Below are 16,062 nucleotides of genomic sequence, written 5' to 3' on the forward strand. Positions count from 1 at the left end.
GCTGTGGCCTAGAGAGGAATATCCCGGGAGAAAGCCATTTTGAAACCAGAACTTGGAGCAGACGCCAGCCACGTGCCTTCCCAGCTAACAGAGGTTTTCTGGACACCATTGGCCATCCTCCAGTGAAGGTACCCGATTGTTCATGCATTACCTTGGACACTTTATGGCTTTAAGACTGTAACTGTCTAACCAAATAAACCCCATTTTATAAAAGCCAATCCATTTCTGGTGTTTTGACTTCTAGCAGCATTAGCAAACTAGAACACCCACCTTTCCAATTATCAGATCTATTTCGCCTAAAGATGTGATGTGGACAATTGGAAAAAGCTCTGCTGTATCCACGGGGTCAAACTGAAAGGCACCTTGCTTTCTTACAGGGCAAAGAGCATTAGGGGGTTGCTGCTGTTTTCAGGTAGTTTGTGGCAGTCTCTTTGCCAACGTCCAGGTTATTTACAGTAATTACAAGTATTAGCATCACATCCTGAACCCTGGTGCTTAAGGGGTTCACCGGTGGCTTATTTAGCTGCTGTAATTGGAAACTCAATTTGTGTTAATTGTATTTGTGCTGTTTTAGCTTGGGAGGATTTCCTTCCATCAGCCTTTTTAAAAGTGCGATCTAATTGATCTATAAGATTTACTAAATCATTAGGTTCCATGGTGGCCCAGTGTAGTTGTTCACATATTAGAGCCGCAGCTTAGTTCTTCTGAAAGGCCATTAATAAAAGCATTAAATAGTATTAAATAGGATTAAGAGCATTAAATAGGGTTGAGGTTTCATAGTTAATATGGTCAAGACCTGAGAATTGTTTAAAGTTTTTTTTTTTTATTCGAGCCTGTTATAATATTCATATATGGGCTCATCAAGTTTCTGGGTACATTGCAGGATTTTTCTCCAATCAATAATTTAGGGAAAAACTTCAGGTATGACCTTATGACCTTATATAAAATCCCTTAACTTAGTTTAAATGCTTCAGTTCTGTGAGTAGCTTTGTTTTGAAAAGTAGGGATCTTTCCAGTAGCTTTGTGGATCCAGATTTTGGCATGACCTTCGCTAGCAGTCATGTGAATTAATTGGTAGAGGTCTGAGCATCCAGGCTCAAAAGACTGAATGATAAGACTGAATTCTTGTGCAAAATCCACTGGGTCTTCAGTAGGTTTTGGGAAATCTTATCACTGGAGAAGGGGAGTTCAGCTAACCTAGGACATAGACGAGGAAGACAGGAGGGGTGAAAAGGAGGGTTAGAAAGTCAGGGGTTCTGGATAATTTTTCAAGCTTGATAATGTACTTAGATTAGTCTTTGTTAATTTAGTATTTGTTTCTTGAAGAGAGGCAATTTTAGTAGTAGTTGTACATTGGGAAACTTCCAAGTACTAATTAAAATAAGTATCCCATTTGTTCTGCTTGTTTTTAGAGCCTCTATTTTCTAGTTGAGCATGAAAATATAACAATTTAGTCACATCAGAAGATCCTCATCATGGCCATTAGAATTCAAGATTTTCTCCAGTGTGCCAGGTTCAACGGGATAAGATTTTACATGAGGCAGGACCATAATTTCTGTTCATGAAGCTAGCTGGTGCGCTAGATGTTCATGCACCATTAGAGTTCTTGAATGGACTGGAGCCCATTCTTCTAGTTAGTTCTGATTGTGAGCAGAGCTAAAGCCTAAATCTGAGGCAAGCTGTCTGGATTTGGGGCAAGTGTGATGTTTTACAGTGTGCCTTTCACAAGATAATTGTTGTACCTGGCGGCCCAGCCTGTGACCAGATGTCCCCGGTTGCAAAGAAATTGTCATGAGGTTGGCGGGCAACCTTGTGTCAATCTAATCCATGGTGACCACCTTATCTTTTCATGGGAGTCTTGTTTTGCGGAAGCCAAGGCTTCTCATCAAAAGATGGCAAGCAGCAAACACTAAACACACACACAGACACACACAAAGGTGGCAAGTGCTCTAATAGCATTTAAGTGCCCATCCCAGGCCCACCAAAATAATTATTTGATTACTGACAGTCAGAACGACGTCAAGTTGATTGTTAGGGAGGCACACCTCCACTGAAAAGAGCTCATTACCAAAGTGGGAAGTTTTTAAGTCCCATTCCAGTACTCGCCAGACAAGGAAAAATTTCCTTGTATACCAAAAAGGGCAAACACAAAAGGACTTCTGTCAATAACCCAAACCAAAAGAACCAAAATTCAAAATGCTCTTTACCAGAAGAAACCCAAAGAAAGTGATAACATTGTATAGAGAAAGCCCTGGGGGCCCCTCAGAGCCAATAAAACAAAACCAAAAACCCACATGCTCTTTTGAGTTCCATCTTTATCTTTTGAAATTTAAAATCCTCACAAAGACAGTTGACCCAGAGAGCATATCCAGCCCCTAGTTCATTACCTTTGGCCCAGTACAAAATAAAGCCCACCTGCCCTAAACATACCCCTATAAGATGGACAAAGCCTGGTCCAATCAGTAGGAGTCAAACTGATTTCCTTCGTATGTCTACAAAAATAAAAATCCTTTGCCATCCCTAGAACCCCAAAGCTATTTCCATTTTGGCTTCTTTTGCAGCAGCAAAACTTTGGTGTCCAGAGTAAAATGCTGTAGTACACAAGCTCTTTCACAAAAGGCTAGAACAGGTTTGGAGCAGACAGGGCTCACCACGAGGAATCCAGGGCCGTGGGGGAGATAAAAGAGCTCAAGGGGCTTGTTCCAGTTGGCTAATGCTGCTGCTATGCAAAATACCAGAAATGGATTGGCTTTTATACAGGAGGTTTATTTGGTTACAAATTTACAGTCTGAAAGCCATGAAGATGTCCAAATTAAGGCTTCAACAAAGTATACCTTCACCTAAGGGAGGCCAATGGCATCCAGAAAACCTCTGTTACCTGGGAAGGCACGTGGCTGGCATCTGCTGAATCCAGGTTGTGTTCCAGCTCCTCTCTCAGCTCCTGTGCATTCTTCAAAATGTTGCTCGTAGGGCATTTATCCTCTCTTAGCTTCTCCAGAGCAAAGTGTCAGCAAAAGCCTGCTTTCAAAGGCTGTCTCCAAAATATCTCTCTAAGCTGCAGCTGCACTGAGCCCCTTCTGTCTGGGCTCTTACAGGGCTACGGTAAACTAATCAAGGCCCACGCTGAATGGGCGGGGCCACACCTCTGTGGAAATCATCTACTCAGAGGAATCACCCACAGTTAGCTGGGTCACATCTCCATGGAAACAACCTAATCCAAAGATTCCAACCTAATCAATACTAATACGTCTGCCCCCACAAAATTGCATTGAAGAACATGGCATTTTGGGGGACATAATACATCTAAACAGGCATAGGGCTCTTAACGGAAACCTGCTGGAATCCAATGGCAGGCAGCTCCGGAGTCAGGTCAGTGATCACTTTGGATCCCATTTCTGACACCACGTAATGTCAACCAAGAAATAAACTAAGCTGCAAGGAAACAAGGGGTTTTTTGGGGTGGTGTCTTAGAGTTGCAATTTGGGGAGCACAGATTCAGGTAATTGCCCAAATTGTGTTCCATCTTGACATTTCCAGGCAAGGGCTTTTAAAGGGAAAGATTAGATAAGTTGTTTGTGGCTGGTGGATATTTGGGGGTGGGGGGGGGAGCTGCAAATGTCCTTTGGCTTAATAGTGTACTGGTTCTTTATCTTGTGGTTTGCTTGTGCTGCCCTGATGTCCTCGGGGTTCTAAGGAACATGGTTGCTTGAGGCTCTGCACCCTGTGGCAGTTTGTGACATCTGTCTCACACCTGCTCCAGAGTTACCTCCAGAAAGGCCTCCCAACTCCAGTTTAAATCCCTTAGCCATAGTACCTCTATTTTGTTTTATTTCTTTTAATAGTCTTTATCTGTTTTAAGTATAAACTTTCTCTAGCCTCAAAACATTTTCTGGGAGTCCCTTTCCGTGGGATCCCCGGGTCCAGGGCCTTCCCCAAGTGCCTGGAAGACTCGGCTTTCTTGACCTAGGACAGTTAAGGTTTGACCTGCTCTCCTTGTCAAAGCAGGCCTCCGATGCTAAATGTCATCTATAGTTTGCCCTCCCAAAACTCCCTGAGGTACTGGAATCTACAAGATAATCTATAATCCCCCCCTTTCCTGTTGACTATAATTGATCCCCCCCTACATCACAAGACCCCTCGCTCCTCTCATACCCACTGGAATGTCTTTGTCCTAACCCTTATAAACCACTCCTTGGCACCCCCTGCTTTTGTGGAGAAGCTTCATGTGGGGCTCTGAACCTGTCACCATTCAGAGCAGCTCCTGAATCCATTCAGAGAAGCTCCTGAATTCAGGGCAACGTGACCGACTTCCCACCCTGTAGGTAAGCCCCAGAATAAAAGCTCATGTCTCAGAAAGTGTCCGGTGCTTTCTTTAGTCCTTCGGCTGCAAAAACCCTCTTGGGTCATGACATTTACTTTTTTATTCTATTACCTGGAATAACTTGTAAAAAACAGAAATCATTTAAATCTTCTTTTTCCTTAATTAGTTTTGCCAAAAATCTGCTCTCATGAGGAACCAGCTCTTGAGTTTACTCATCTTTATTGTCCTTTGGTCCTCGATGCTATTCCCCGCGTATAAAAAGTTGAAGAACTTCAATAACTTCTGACACCAGCTGCAAAACCTGCAGTTAACTCCAGTTATCAGCTACGAGGCAATTCAATTCGATTCTGACTCTAACAGCCCCGGGGTTAGGCCAGACCCCACAGGCTAAGGGCAACCCCCTCTGAGACTGTCCTTCAGGCACCAGCTGCAAGTTTGGGGTCCCAGGTCACCCCCACTTCTGGCCAACTAGCTACAAATTCGGGTTTCCACCACCCCCTCAGGTTCAATCATTTGCTAGAATGACTCAGAAGTCCCAGAAAGCGCTATCCTTGTAATAATTCTAGTTTTATTACAGTGAAAGGATACAAATAAGAAGAAGCCAAAAGAAGAGATAAACAGGGTGAGGTCGGGGAGGGTCTCAAACGCAAGCTCCGTGTCCTCTCCACTAGCAGTTAGCCCCCTCCCAGACCTCCAGGATTTAGGGGGTTCAGAGCCCCAACCCCCAAACACAGGGTCTTTCCGGTGGGGCACCCCCACGCTAAGACTGCAGGTGTGGCTGACCCCTCCCTGTTGTCTCATTAGCATATGAAATACCAGGTAGGTCCTGGGTCAAGTTCATAGGAAATGCCGGATTCAGAGTTTGCTTCCTCAGGAACTGAGAACCGCGACCGGCCAAGTGTTTTCATTATAGCACAGATAATGTCTGCGGTCTACACTATGAGAAATAAAGCCAGGCTTTTTCGAGTCCCAAAGGAAATGATATTGAATAAAGAGAAGAGAGTGGAGGCTGGGATCTCAGCCCCAAAACTCAGAGGAACTAAAAAAACAGTGCTGAGCCCTGCTGGGGGAGAGGGGAGGTAGCAGGACTCCTCTGTTTTCACCCATCAAGCAGGAAGTCACAGATAACGCCCCAAACTGATGGGTCAAGAAATAGCAGTATAAGCCCATTATTTAGAGATAAAGCGGAAACCGCCAGAAGAACCAGATAAAAGAGCTGAAGGCTTTGCCGCTAGGGGGTGGGCTGGGGAAGGAGCAGGGCAGGGGAGTATTTATATTCATCAGCTCCTACGTACAATTGACTTTTTAAAAATTGTGTTCTAATGTTATTCTGCTAAAATGTCTTTAATGTTGTGAGTACTTGCAGTTCAGCCCCAAGTGGGGCTGTCTCGCAGGCGCTGGTTGGACACTGGCCCAGCTCCGTCCTGGGTTCTGGTTCTCAACTTCCCCAGGACTTGCTGCTCCCCAGATGCTCCGGGGGGCTGAGTGTGGGATCCCGGGTCAGGATGGGGTGGGGGCTCCTCCTGGAAGCAGCCAGTCCACCACCCCCATTGCACTTGACATCTTACGGGAGCTCTGCAGGCTCTCCGGGTCGGGGCACTGCACTCGTGCAGCTACACCAGTTGGGACCACAAGGTTACTGAACAGGGCACCCAGTGCCCGGCCCAGCGCCCATCCAGAGGTTGGAGCCGCGGAGAGAGTGCTGGCCAGGAGCCCCGGGGCTCCCTGGGGTCAGCACCCCCAGCTCCCAGCTGGCCCCGGCTCCTCCCTGCTCACCCTCACCCCAAATCAGCAGGGCCTCTCAGGGGCGGCTCAGGAGGATGGCAGCCCCCAAATCAACCACCCCCCCTCCTCGCACATCCAAGCCCTGGAGGACTCCAAATTGGACCACTGAGGCCAGGGTGGTTAAGCCAGTGGTGCAGCTGTAACCGAGAGTTTAGAATTAACAAATAATTCTGATTACTGGATATTCATATATATGCTTTTCTGACTTTCTCATATAATATAAAATGACCAAGGGATAATGTATGAGTTTGCCGAAGTGTAACCAGTTGCCTTGATGTCTGTTAATGGTTGTATAACTATCTAGCCTTTATCTTGTGATTGCAAAAACCTCGTGACTGGCCCCCATTTATAACCCCTAATCCTGTTTTTCAGCTTTAGAGTCTGATGATCACAAAAGACAGCCCCTCATGTTTATTCATGAGGGATCTTGAGTCAGCCCAGAACTAACCCACCCCAAATTCCTAAGCTGTCTTGCTAGATAAAGCTGGATCTAACCACAATGGGCCCTCCTGACATGCGCAGTAGCTTAGACTTTAACCTGTAAGTGACCTATGCCTCATTATAATACTAAAAGTCATGCCTGTCATCATATTAAGGCTGCTGTTTTTTACATACATTCTGTGACTAAGCAGGTAATCAGTCTGCACATGCTCAATAATTAGATCACCTCTAATTACATCATCTGGAGGCACTGTGCTCATTATCCTAAAACCTGCCCATCATTTGATGCTATAAAACTATCAAAATTACTGCCGTTCGGGGAGACAGATTTTCAGGCCAACAGGCCATCGGATCTCCTGCTTCGCACTTAGCAATAAACTTTCTCTCCCTTGGAAACCCTGGGGTCTCAGGAATTGGTCATTTGAGCGCATCGGGCAGAGAACCTCCCACCATGTGTGCACATGGTGGCAGCAGTCGTGGGTCCATGTTTCCCTGAATATCGCCGACCATGGTCCACCCCTAGCCAGAAGTTCACAGTGTGCGCGGCTTGAGGTTGATCCAGAACTGCCCTGTGCTCACCACCCTGCCACGTGCCCCGTGATCAGTGGCTCGGGCTTGGGAGGGCAGCCAAGGCTAAGTTGGGGGCCCAGTCCCCCAGCTCACCACGGCTCGGGCGCACTGTCTCTGGACCCACTGCAGGCCTTCCCTGGAAGTGAGAGAGGGCACCGGGGTGGGGACTGGGTTGCTGGACCAGTGGGGGCCTGGTCCACATCATTTCTGCCCTTCCTATGTAAAACCTTGTGCCTCACTTGTAAACTGAGGATGTATTAGGAGGATTAAATGAGAGGGTCCTCAGCACAGCCAAGAGCTCAGTAAATGGCAGCAACTGTCTACGCTCTCCCTGCCGAGCACGCCCAGGAGTGAGTGGTTCTCCCACTCCCATGGGACAGAAGACAGCTCCTGTCCTCCTCGGCCAAGGGTCTCCCATGGCTCTTCCCAGAGGGCCACATCCCCTGGGCTGAGCTGAAGACGGACCCCTCCAGCCCTCCTGCCTCACCCCGGGATATTCCCAGAAGCCTTTTCTGCTCCCAGGTTCTCTGCTTGTCCAGGCTGGGCCGTGAGCAGGGCCTTGGCGTGTTCTGGGTGGCAAAGCACCACCCGAGGGCCCTCCCATGCCCACCAGGGGCCCAGGGGTCCCCTTTGGGCCGATTAACTCCATCCCTGAGTGGGGGAAGGAGTGGGGGCCAGGATGCAAGGCCCAGATGAGCTTTTCCCAGCCCCCCTCCCCACCTCCACCCCATCTTGGGGTGCCACCCAGCTAGTTCCAGAAGGCAGTGGGGAGCACCCTCCTCTCTGACTTGCAGGGCCCCGAGTGTCATCTATCTCAGACCCGGTCCTGGCTACCCAAACCAGACTCCAAGGTTCTGGCTTCATCCTGAGGCAAAATCAAGGACTGCAGAGGCCGGGCTGGTGGCTCTGCCCAGGGAGGAGTGGAGGATCCCCACAAAGCAGAGGAGCCCTCCTCCATTTCCCCCTTTCCCCTCCCTCCCCCTCCCCCTCCCCCCTCCCCCTCCTCTTCCTCCCACACTTCTCCCTCCTCCTCTCCCCACTTCTCTTTCAGCAGATATTTCTTGAGCACCTACTAAGTGCCAGGGACCCTCAAAGCGGACGGGACAAAGTCCCTGCGCCGGGAGCTTGCTTTTCTCCACCTCACTGTGCATCCAGGAGCAAACCTGTCAGTTACGCGCTTCCTTCACATCGTTGCAAACATGGCCACAAATGATTGCTGGAATGATCTCGTTCCGTCTTAGGCCAGGTCTCCCCAGAAGGCAGAGCCCAAGACCAGGGTTTGTGGGCAGGAGGCTTACTTGGGGGCGGGTTCCCCGGAACAGGAGTAGGGGAGCAGGGGAGTGAAGCAGGGCAGGGGGACGAGCCGACCCAAGGACGTGAGCCCCCGGGGACCTCTGAGGACACATGCCCAGTGTGCCTTAGGAGTGTCCCCACCCATGGGGCGGGTGGGGGGAGACTGTTGTCCCTGTTGGTCAGGGGTCACCCCTGAGCCGACTCCTGGTTTCCCAGGACTCACCGGTGAGGCCACCAGGTGGTTCCCGCAGGTGTCCCATGCCAGGCAGGCCTCAGGGCAGAAACCGGACTGTGGCATCCTCCAGGGTGGGGACCAGGAGCTCCCTCTCTCCCCTGCACACAGCAGGGGCTGAGTAAACACCGGCTGCCTGGAGGGAGCCTGGAGCCACCCCCCGGGGTGGTGCTGACCCTGCTTGGGGCCTGGCTGCCTGGCTCCAGTCCCTGCCCTCTCACCAGGGCAGGTGGGGAAGGAGGGGGCCCCCAGTTCCCCAGTGCCCAGGGCCAGAGGGCCGAGGAGTTTGGATGGACATGGAGGCCCCATGGGGGAAGGGACGGGACCTGCACAGGGTCCCTCAGGTAGGAGAAGATCCTTCTCTGGGGGATGAAGTGGACAATGGTGGAGGGTGGTGTGAAAGCAAACAGGCCTCCAGCCAGCTGGGCCGCTTTTAGAGAGGAATCAGAGAGGTCAGGAGACAGAGTTTGCAAGACACTGACCCGACATTATAATCTCACTTCACATTCAGAAAAGAGGTAAAAACAGGACGGCCTCTTGCAGATTCAGGTAAAACTCAGTCTGAACCCCACCTCCCAGGCCTGGGCAGCTCAAGCCCCACTTCCCTGCTCTGCCTCAGAGCCCACCAGGCCTGCTGAATCCCTCACCTCATCAGGCCCTGTTGTGAGGGACCCCCACTGTCCACTGCCACGAGAAACCCAGTCGTCCTTGGCATTTTGATGAGTCGGCCTGTTACTGAAGATTAGGGTGGGGTGCGGAGAGAAAGGCACATCACGCACAGCCCTGGCCTGGTGCCCTCCACCCCTGCAAGCCTGACCCAGGACCCGACAGCTGTCCCCGGGATCCGGAACCCCCAAAAGACTCCTGGAAGGGCATAGAGCTGCCTTCTTTCTTGACAAACCACCCGTCTTCCTATATGCTTTTTGCAACCCTCCCTTAGGAATTGCTAATGAATACATTGCCTCAATCTCATTACTTATTGTTGTCATAATACACAGCACATGAAGTAAGAGGTGGACAAAATAATCATCTTGGTGGGTGGAGACACCAGAAGATGGTCTTTGTCAGCTAAATATCCCTTGTTCCTTCCTTTGACAACAGAACCCCACTTTCTAGTGGGGGAGCCCAGTGCAAGTGATCGGCGTGAAACTGACCACTTCCGCCCAAAGTGAGGGTCCAGGCCGGCCACTCGGGAACCGAATCTTCCAGGCCCCTGGCCTGGGTTCAGGGGCGAGGGTGATGCAAGCCAAGCCCCTCAAAGGCAAACCAAGACGAAAATGTCAGGAAAGAGTCGTTTTCTGTTTGTTGGTGTCACTGGATCCAAAACTAAATAAATAAAAGCCTAAAATTGATGTGGCCACATTTGCCACCTGTAAGAACAGGGAGGAGAAAGGGGGAGAGAGAGGGATGAGGGGCGTGATGCTTGAGCTCCTGGATCCAACGTGCCCAAAGTCAGACATGCCAGTCATCTTCCAGTGAATTGAATTGAGACAATCAATTCACTTTGGATTGAGTTGGGTTTCTGTTGCATGAAAATAAAAAGCGTCCCGATGAAAACAAATAGAAGAGGGTCTTGGGAGGCAGCCCTGGTACTCCAGTGACTCATTCGCTGGCCACGTGAGATGTTCGTCAGCGCGCAGGACAATCTGTGCGATCGGTTCAGCAGTGGGTCATTGCACAGATGAGCTGAGACCAAGCAGAGGCCACCAGGAGCTTCCCCAGGGGGCCAGTACTTAAAACGTCATGGGAATAAATCAGTCGTTGGTATCCGTTTGCTCCCTCCCCAGTGATTCCTTAAATAACTAGTTAAATAGAAACTGGCCTCACCCTACTGAAGTATTCAAGAAGGGAGAGAAAAGCTTCTTGGTAACACTAGTCTCCCTTTGAGTATTTTTGCAATTTCTCCTCTTGGTGAATATTTTTGCAATGCTTATTCACTAGATGTCATTGTCAATGGTAAGTCAGTAAATCCAAACCAGATATTGTGCAAAGTCATGGTGACTTGTCCAAGAAATGACTATTTCATCATCTACATTGTAAATCCTAGAATCCACCTCCCCAAAGGTGTGGCTTGGACACGCCCCCTCCCGTTGGGCTGGAACCTGGAGGGATAGGGACAGAGACAGGTGGATCTAGAATATTCTAGCCCGGTGATGCTGTACTTTCAGTTGAGTGACAAAATCTTTTTTCAGCAGCTGTTGTTTGCGGAGTTCATATCCTCAGTTGAACTTATATCTAATTAATACACAAACTGAAGCAAGAACTATAAAGAAGTGAGAATTGCTTAGGAAGATTTGTTCAGCCCCTGGAAGTGAATCTGTTTCTGTAAACAATATATTTTTTAGAAAAGCAGCTGCTGCACAGCCACACCAAATACACATTGAAAGAATATTGAAAGACTTTGGTGTAGAGCAGGAGCAAATACTTGCTGCCAGGAGCTCTATCTCACAGTCCACCCTCAGCACACAAAAGCGTTTGCTGCCATAAGGTGATTTGTGTGTCAGTATTATATAACCCTTATTCAAAAGCCACTTGCGCCAATAAGCACACGAAAAGTTGCTCAACTTCGTTAGACATCAGGGAAGTGAAAATTAGAACTGCAATGGGATACCATTTCACACCCATTAGAAAAATTAAAAACACTGATAATCCCTGGTGTTAACAAGAATAAGAACCAACTGAACTTCACACATTGCTGGTGGGAGTGTAAAGTGTCTCACCACTTTGGAAAAGTGCTTGTGTTGTCTACTGAAGCTCCACTCCCAGGTATATACCCAAGAGAACTGTGTGTGTGTGTCCACCAAAAGACTTTTAAAAGAGTGTTCATAGTAGCTTTATTCATTATTGACAAAAATTGGATATAACCTAAATGTTAACCTATAGGAGAGTGGATAAACTGAGATATGATCACCCGATGGAATGCTCCCCAGAAGTGAAAGAGGACAAACTACTGCTACCCGCAATGAGGGTGAATCCCATAGAACGTGATGCTGAGCAAAAGAAGCCACACAGAAGAATATGTAATATATAACTCCATTTACAAAAAATTTGAAAACACTCTAAACTAATCTATGGTGTCAGAAATCAGAATAGTGTGTACCTTGAACAAGAAGAGAGCACAAGGGGAAACTGGAGAGCTAGAATATTCTAGATCTTGATCTGGGTGGTGGTTGCACAGGTATATATATGTAGATAAAATTCACTGAGATGTCCACTTAAGACCAATGCATTTCATAGTATTTGCAAGAACTTTATAATGAAAACTACAAAACATTGCTAAGAAAAATTAAAGAAGACCTAAATAAATTTAAGACATTTAAATACGCTCATTGATTAGAAGAATCAAAGTCGTTAAGATGTCAATTCTTTCCAAATTGATATATAGATTCAATGCAACCCAAGCAAAATCTCAGAAGATATTTTTGTGGAAATTGAATGTGCAAACCCAAGTGACCTAGGATAGCCAGGGCAAACTCAAAGAAGAACAAAGCTGAAGGACTTACATTTCCAGATATTGAGATTTATTATAAAACTACATTAATTAAGACAGCATGTTTTTCTTGGAAGGGTAGACGAATACAACAAAATAGAGTCTAGAAACAGACCCACATGTGTACAGTCAGCTGAATACAACAAAGATCCCCCTGCGGCTCAGAGGGGAGAAGATGGGTGATCTGATCTCACACGTAAAAATTAACTCAGGATGGATCATAGCACTTGTCTTGGTTTGCCAGGGCCGCCATAACATAGTACCACAAACTGGGTGGTATAAGACCACGGAAATGTATTGTCTCACAGTTCTGGAGGCCAGAAGTTCAAAGTCAAGGTGTTGGCCGGGCTGTCCTTGCTCAACGTCTGTAGGGAAGAATCTGTTCCGGGCGTCTGCCCTGGCCTCTGGCAGGTTGACGGGCAATCCATGGCCTCCTCTGTCTCGGCCACCACCCGGCGTCCTCCGCTCTGTCTGTCCGTGTTGCATTCTCCCCTTCCCATGAGCTCACGGCTCATATTGCATTAAGGCCCACCTGATCCAGTCCAGTTTGACCTCATCTTAACCAATCACATCTTCAAAGACCCAATTGCCAAATATGGTCACATTCCCAGGACTGGGGGTCAGGAAAGGAACACATCTTTTGGGGGACATAATTCAACCTATAACAGCAATAAACATTGAAGAACACAAAGGAAAATTGCTTCATGATTTGGGGGCCAGCAAAGATTTCTTAAATAGAAACAAAAAGCACTGACTATAAAACGAAGCAATGACACAGTGGACTCTGTGGCAAACAGACTCTAAAGTGACCCCCATAGCCCCCACTTCCTGGAGTTTGCACCTTTGTGTGACCTCCCCCCTCCTCTTGAGAGTGGGCTTGACCTATGGCTTGATTACATGTACGTGATTATGTCACATGACATTGTCTTCCCCTCTCCAGCTTTGAAGAAGCAAGGGGCCATGTTGTGTGAGGCCCAAATGGCGGAGAACTGAGGGCAGCCGCCAGCCGTCAAGGCCCTCAGTCCATCAGCCTGTGAGGAACTGAAAGCTGCCAGCCATGAGAGCTTGGAAGTGGGTTCTCCCAGGTCAACTATCAGATGGGACCACAGCCCCAGCAGACATCTTGCGTGAAGCTTTCTGAGACACCAAAGCAGAGCACCCAGCTAAAACCTGTGTCCAGAACCCTGATCCACATAATCTCTCAGATAATAAATGTGTGTTGTTGGAAGTGGTCAAGTTTGTGGTAACATTCTTTTGCAGCAGTAGATAGCTAATACAGATGCCAGTAAGATTAATATATTTTTAGCAAGAGAGAGTGAAAAGACAAGTCATAGACTGGAAGGAGATATTTGGAATACATACATCCAACCAAAGATTCATATCCAGGTTATATTTAAAGAATTGCCACAGATCAATTAAAAAAAGACTGACAAATCCCAAATTGTTGGGGGGGAAAAATGGCATGACCGGAACTCTTGCACCTTGTTGGTGAGAGTTTAGAATGGCAACACCACTTTAGAAAACAGTTTGGCCCATGATACGCCGAATAGAAATGAGCATTTATAGCCACCCAGGACACACACACAAACATTTGCAGCTGGTACTATGTTATGGCAGCCCTAGCAAACCAAGACAATTGCTATGATCCATCTTGAGTTAATTTTTATGTGTGGGGTCAGATCACCCATCTTCTCCCCTCTGAGCTGCAGTGGGATCTTTGTCGTATTCAGCTGACTGTACACGTGTGGGTCTGTTTCTAGACTCTATTTTGTTGTATTCGTCTACCCTTCCAAGAAAAACATGCTGTCTTAATAATGTAGTTTTATAATAAGTCTCGATATCTGGAAGTGTAAGTCCTTCAGCTTTGTTCTTCTTTGAGTTTGCCCTGGCTATCCTAGGTCACTTGGGTTTTCACATTCAATTTCCACACGGGAAATAGCTCAAATGTCCATCAACTGAAGAACAGATCGATTATAGCCCTATGACAGAATACTACACAGCAAGGAAAAAGAACAAACTGCCCCATGCAACGCTGTGGATGAATTTCACAGAATTGTGGTGAGCGAAAGAAGCCAGACATGAAAGACGGCATATTGTATGCTTCTGTTTCTATGATATTCATGAGCAGGCAAAACTTATCCATGGTAAATAAGTCAGGAAAGGGGTTCCCTTTGGGAGGCAAAGCTGGAGATGTTCAATACCTTGATCTGCTGTGGTTGCACAGGTGTGCACATATATAAACTGAACGCTGAAAGCACCTGCCATAGGTGAGTTATAGCTCAATTTAAAAGTGGAGGGGTTCCCCGCGCAGGTGCCCCGCGCCCTCGGATCTTCTGTCCCCTGGTCTCCCGGCCTCTTCTCCCGGCCATGTCGTCCTGCAGCCGCGTGGCGCTGGTGACCGGGGCCAACAAGGGCATCGGCTTCGCCATCACGCGCGAGCTGTGCCGGCAGTTCTCGGGGGACGTGGTGCTGACGGCGCGGGACGCGGCGCGGGGCCGGGCGGCCGTGCAGCAGCTGCAGGCCGAGGGCCTGAGCCCGCGCTGCCACCAGCTGGACATCGACGACCAGCAGAGCATCCGCGCCCTGCGCGATTTCCTCCTCAAGGAGTACGGGGGGCTCGACGTGCTGGTCAACAACGCGGGCATCGCCTTCAAGACCGCTGATCCTACCCCCTTTCATATTCAAGCAGAGGTGACAATGAAAACAAACTTCTTTGGTACCCAAGCTGTGTGCAAGGAGTTGCTGCCCCTGATAAAGCCCCAAGGCAGAGTGGTGAATGTGTCTAGCATGGTTAGTGTTGGCACTCTTAAAAGCTGCAGCCCAGAGCTGCAGAAGAAGTTTCGAAGTGAGGCCATCACGGAGGAGGAGCTGGTGGGGCTCATGAACAAGTTTGTGGAAGATACGAAGAATGGTGTGCACCAGAAGGAGGGCTGGCCCAATACTGCATATGGAGTGTCGAAGATCGGCGTCACAGTCCTGTCCAGAATCCAAGCCAGGAAACTCAGTGAGCAGAGGAGAAGCGACAAGATACTCCTGAATGCCTGCTGCCCAGGGTGGGTGAGAACCGACATGGCAGGGCCAGACGCCACTAAAAGCCCTGAAGAAGGAGCCGAGACACCGGTGTACTTGGCCCTTCTGCCCCCAGATGCAGAGGGGCCTCACGGACAGTTTGTTTCAGAGAAAAAAGTGGAACAGTGGTGAGCGCCATAACAGCTCCATCCCAGCTCCAACCCTGGGTCATTTTACTCCCTGTCTTCCTTCTACCAAAAATACACTTAACACTTATCACAAACAGCCCTGTTGAGCACTGATTTTGAGTTGCCTAACTAATTTTTTGAAGTCTTTTGTGATTTCCTCTATAATACTATATATAGGGGTAAAAAGGTGTAATTGATAAAGATAATGATTGAAAATTAATAGATGAATAAATGGTTCTTTATAAATGTCAAAAAAAAAAAAAAAAAAAAGTGGAGGGAAAATAAAAAAAAAAATGCAGTCCCTTTCCTCCAAAACTTTCTAGTCATATCATAGAGAAGCTAGCAGGCAAATGAGCATTCTACTACAAAATATGTGTACCGATGAAACTTGGAGGCCCAGTGCAGTCGCAGTTGACTCATCTGGGGGGGGGGGGGTGGCGGCCGGTTGCTAAATCCTAGGCTCTCGGGATTGCTCGGAGGGTACCGGCGGCGGGGGCTCTTTCCCGGAGGCGAGGGCGAGGCGGGGGACTGGGCCCGGTCCCCGGCGGTGGCGTGCAAGGTGTGGAGGGCGGCGAGAAGGAACAGGCGAGACACGTTTCTTTTAGGGTGAGGAAGCCAAGAGAGTTTATTAGGGGAGAGTACAAGCTTATATCGGGCGGTTTAGAGGGCGGGGTAGCTGTAGGGGTTAAAGGCTTGGATTGGTTCTGAGAGGGCGCGGAGGCTGTTTGAAAAG

General features: G+C 48.3%; 1 protein-coding gene across 1 annotated transcript; it reads left to right on the forward strand.

Annotated features, from left to right (window-relative positions):
- The first annotated feature begins 14,443 nt into the window (after window positions 1-14,443).
- Window positions 14,444-15,583, forward strand: LOC119537800 (carbonyl reductase [NADPH] 1-like). Its single transcript, XM_037840367.1, has one exon. It carries the CDS (start codon window positions 14,500-14,502, stop codon window positions 15,331-15,333), a length of 834 nt encoding a protein of 277 aa, XP_037696295.1. The 5' UTR covers window positions 14,444-14,499; the 3' UTR covers window positions 15,334-15,583.
- Window positions 15,584-16,062: the final 479 nt, after the last annotated feature.

The sequence above is a fragment of the Choloepus didactylus genome, chromosome 6 (assembly GCF_015220235.1).
Source record: "Choloepus didactylus isolate mChoDid1 chromosome 6, mChoDid1.pri, whole genome shotgun sequence".
In the NCBI taxonomy this organism is placed as follows: Eukaryota; Metazoa; Chordata; class Mammalia; order Pilosa; family Megalonychidae; genus Choloepus; species Choloepus didactylus.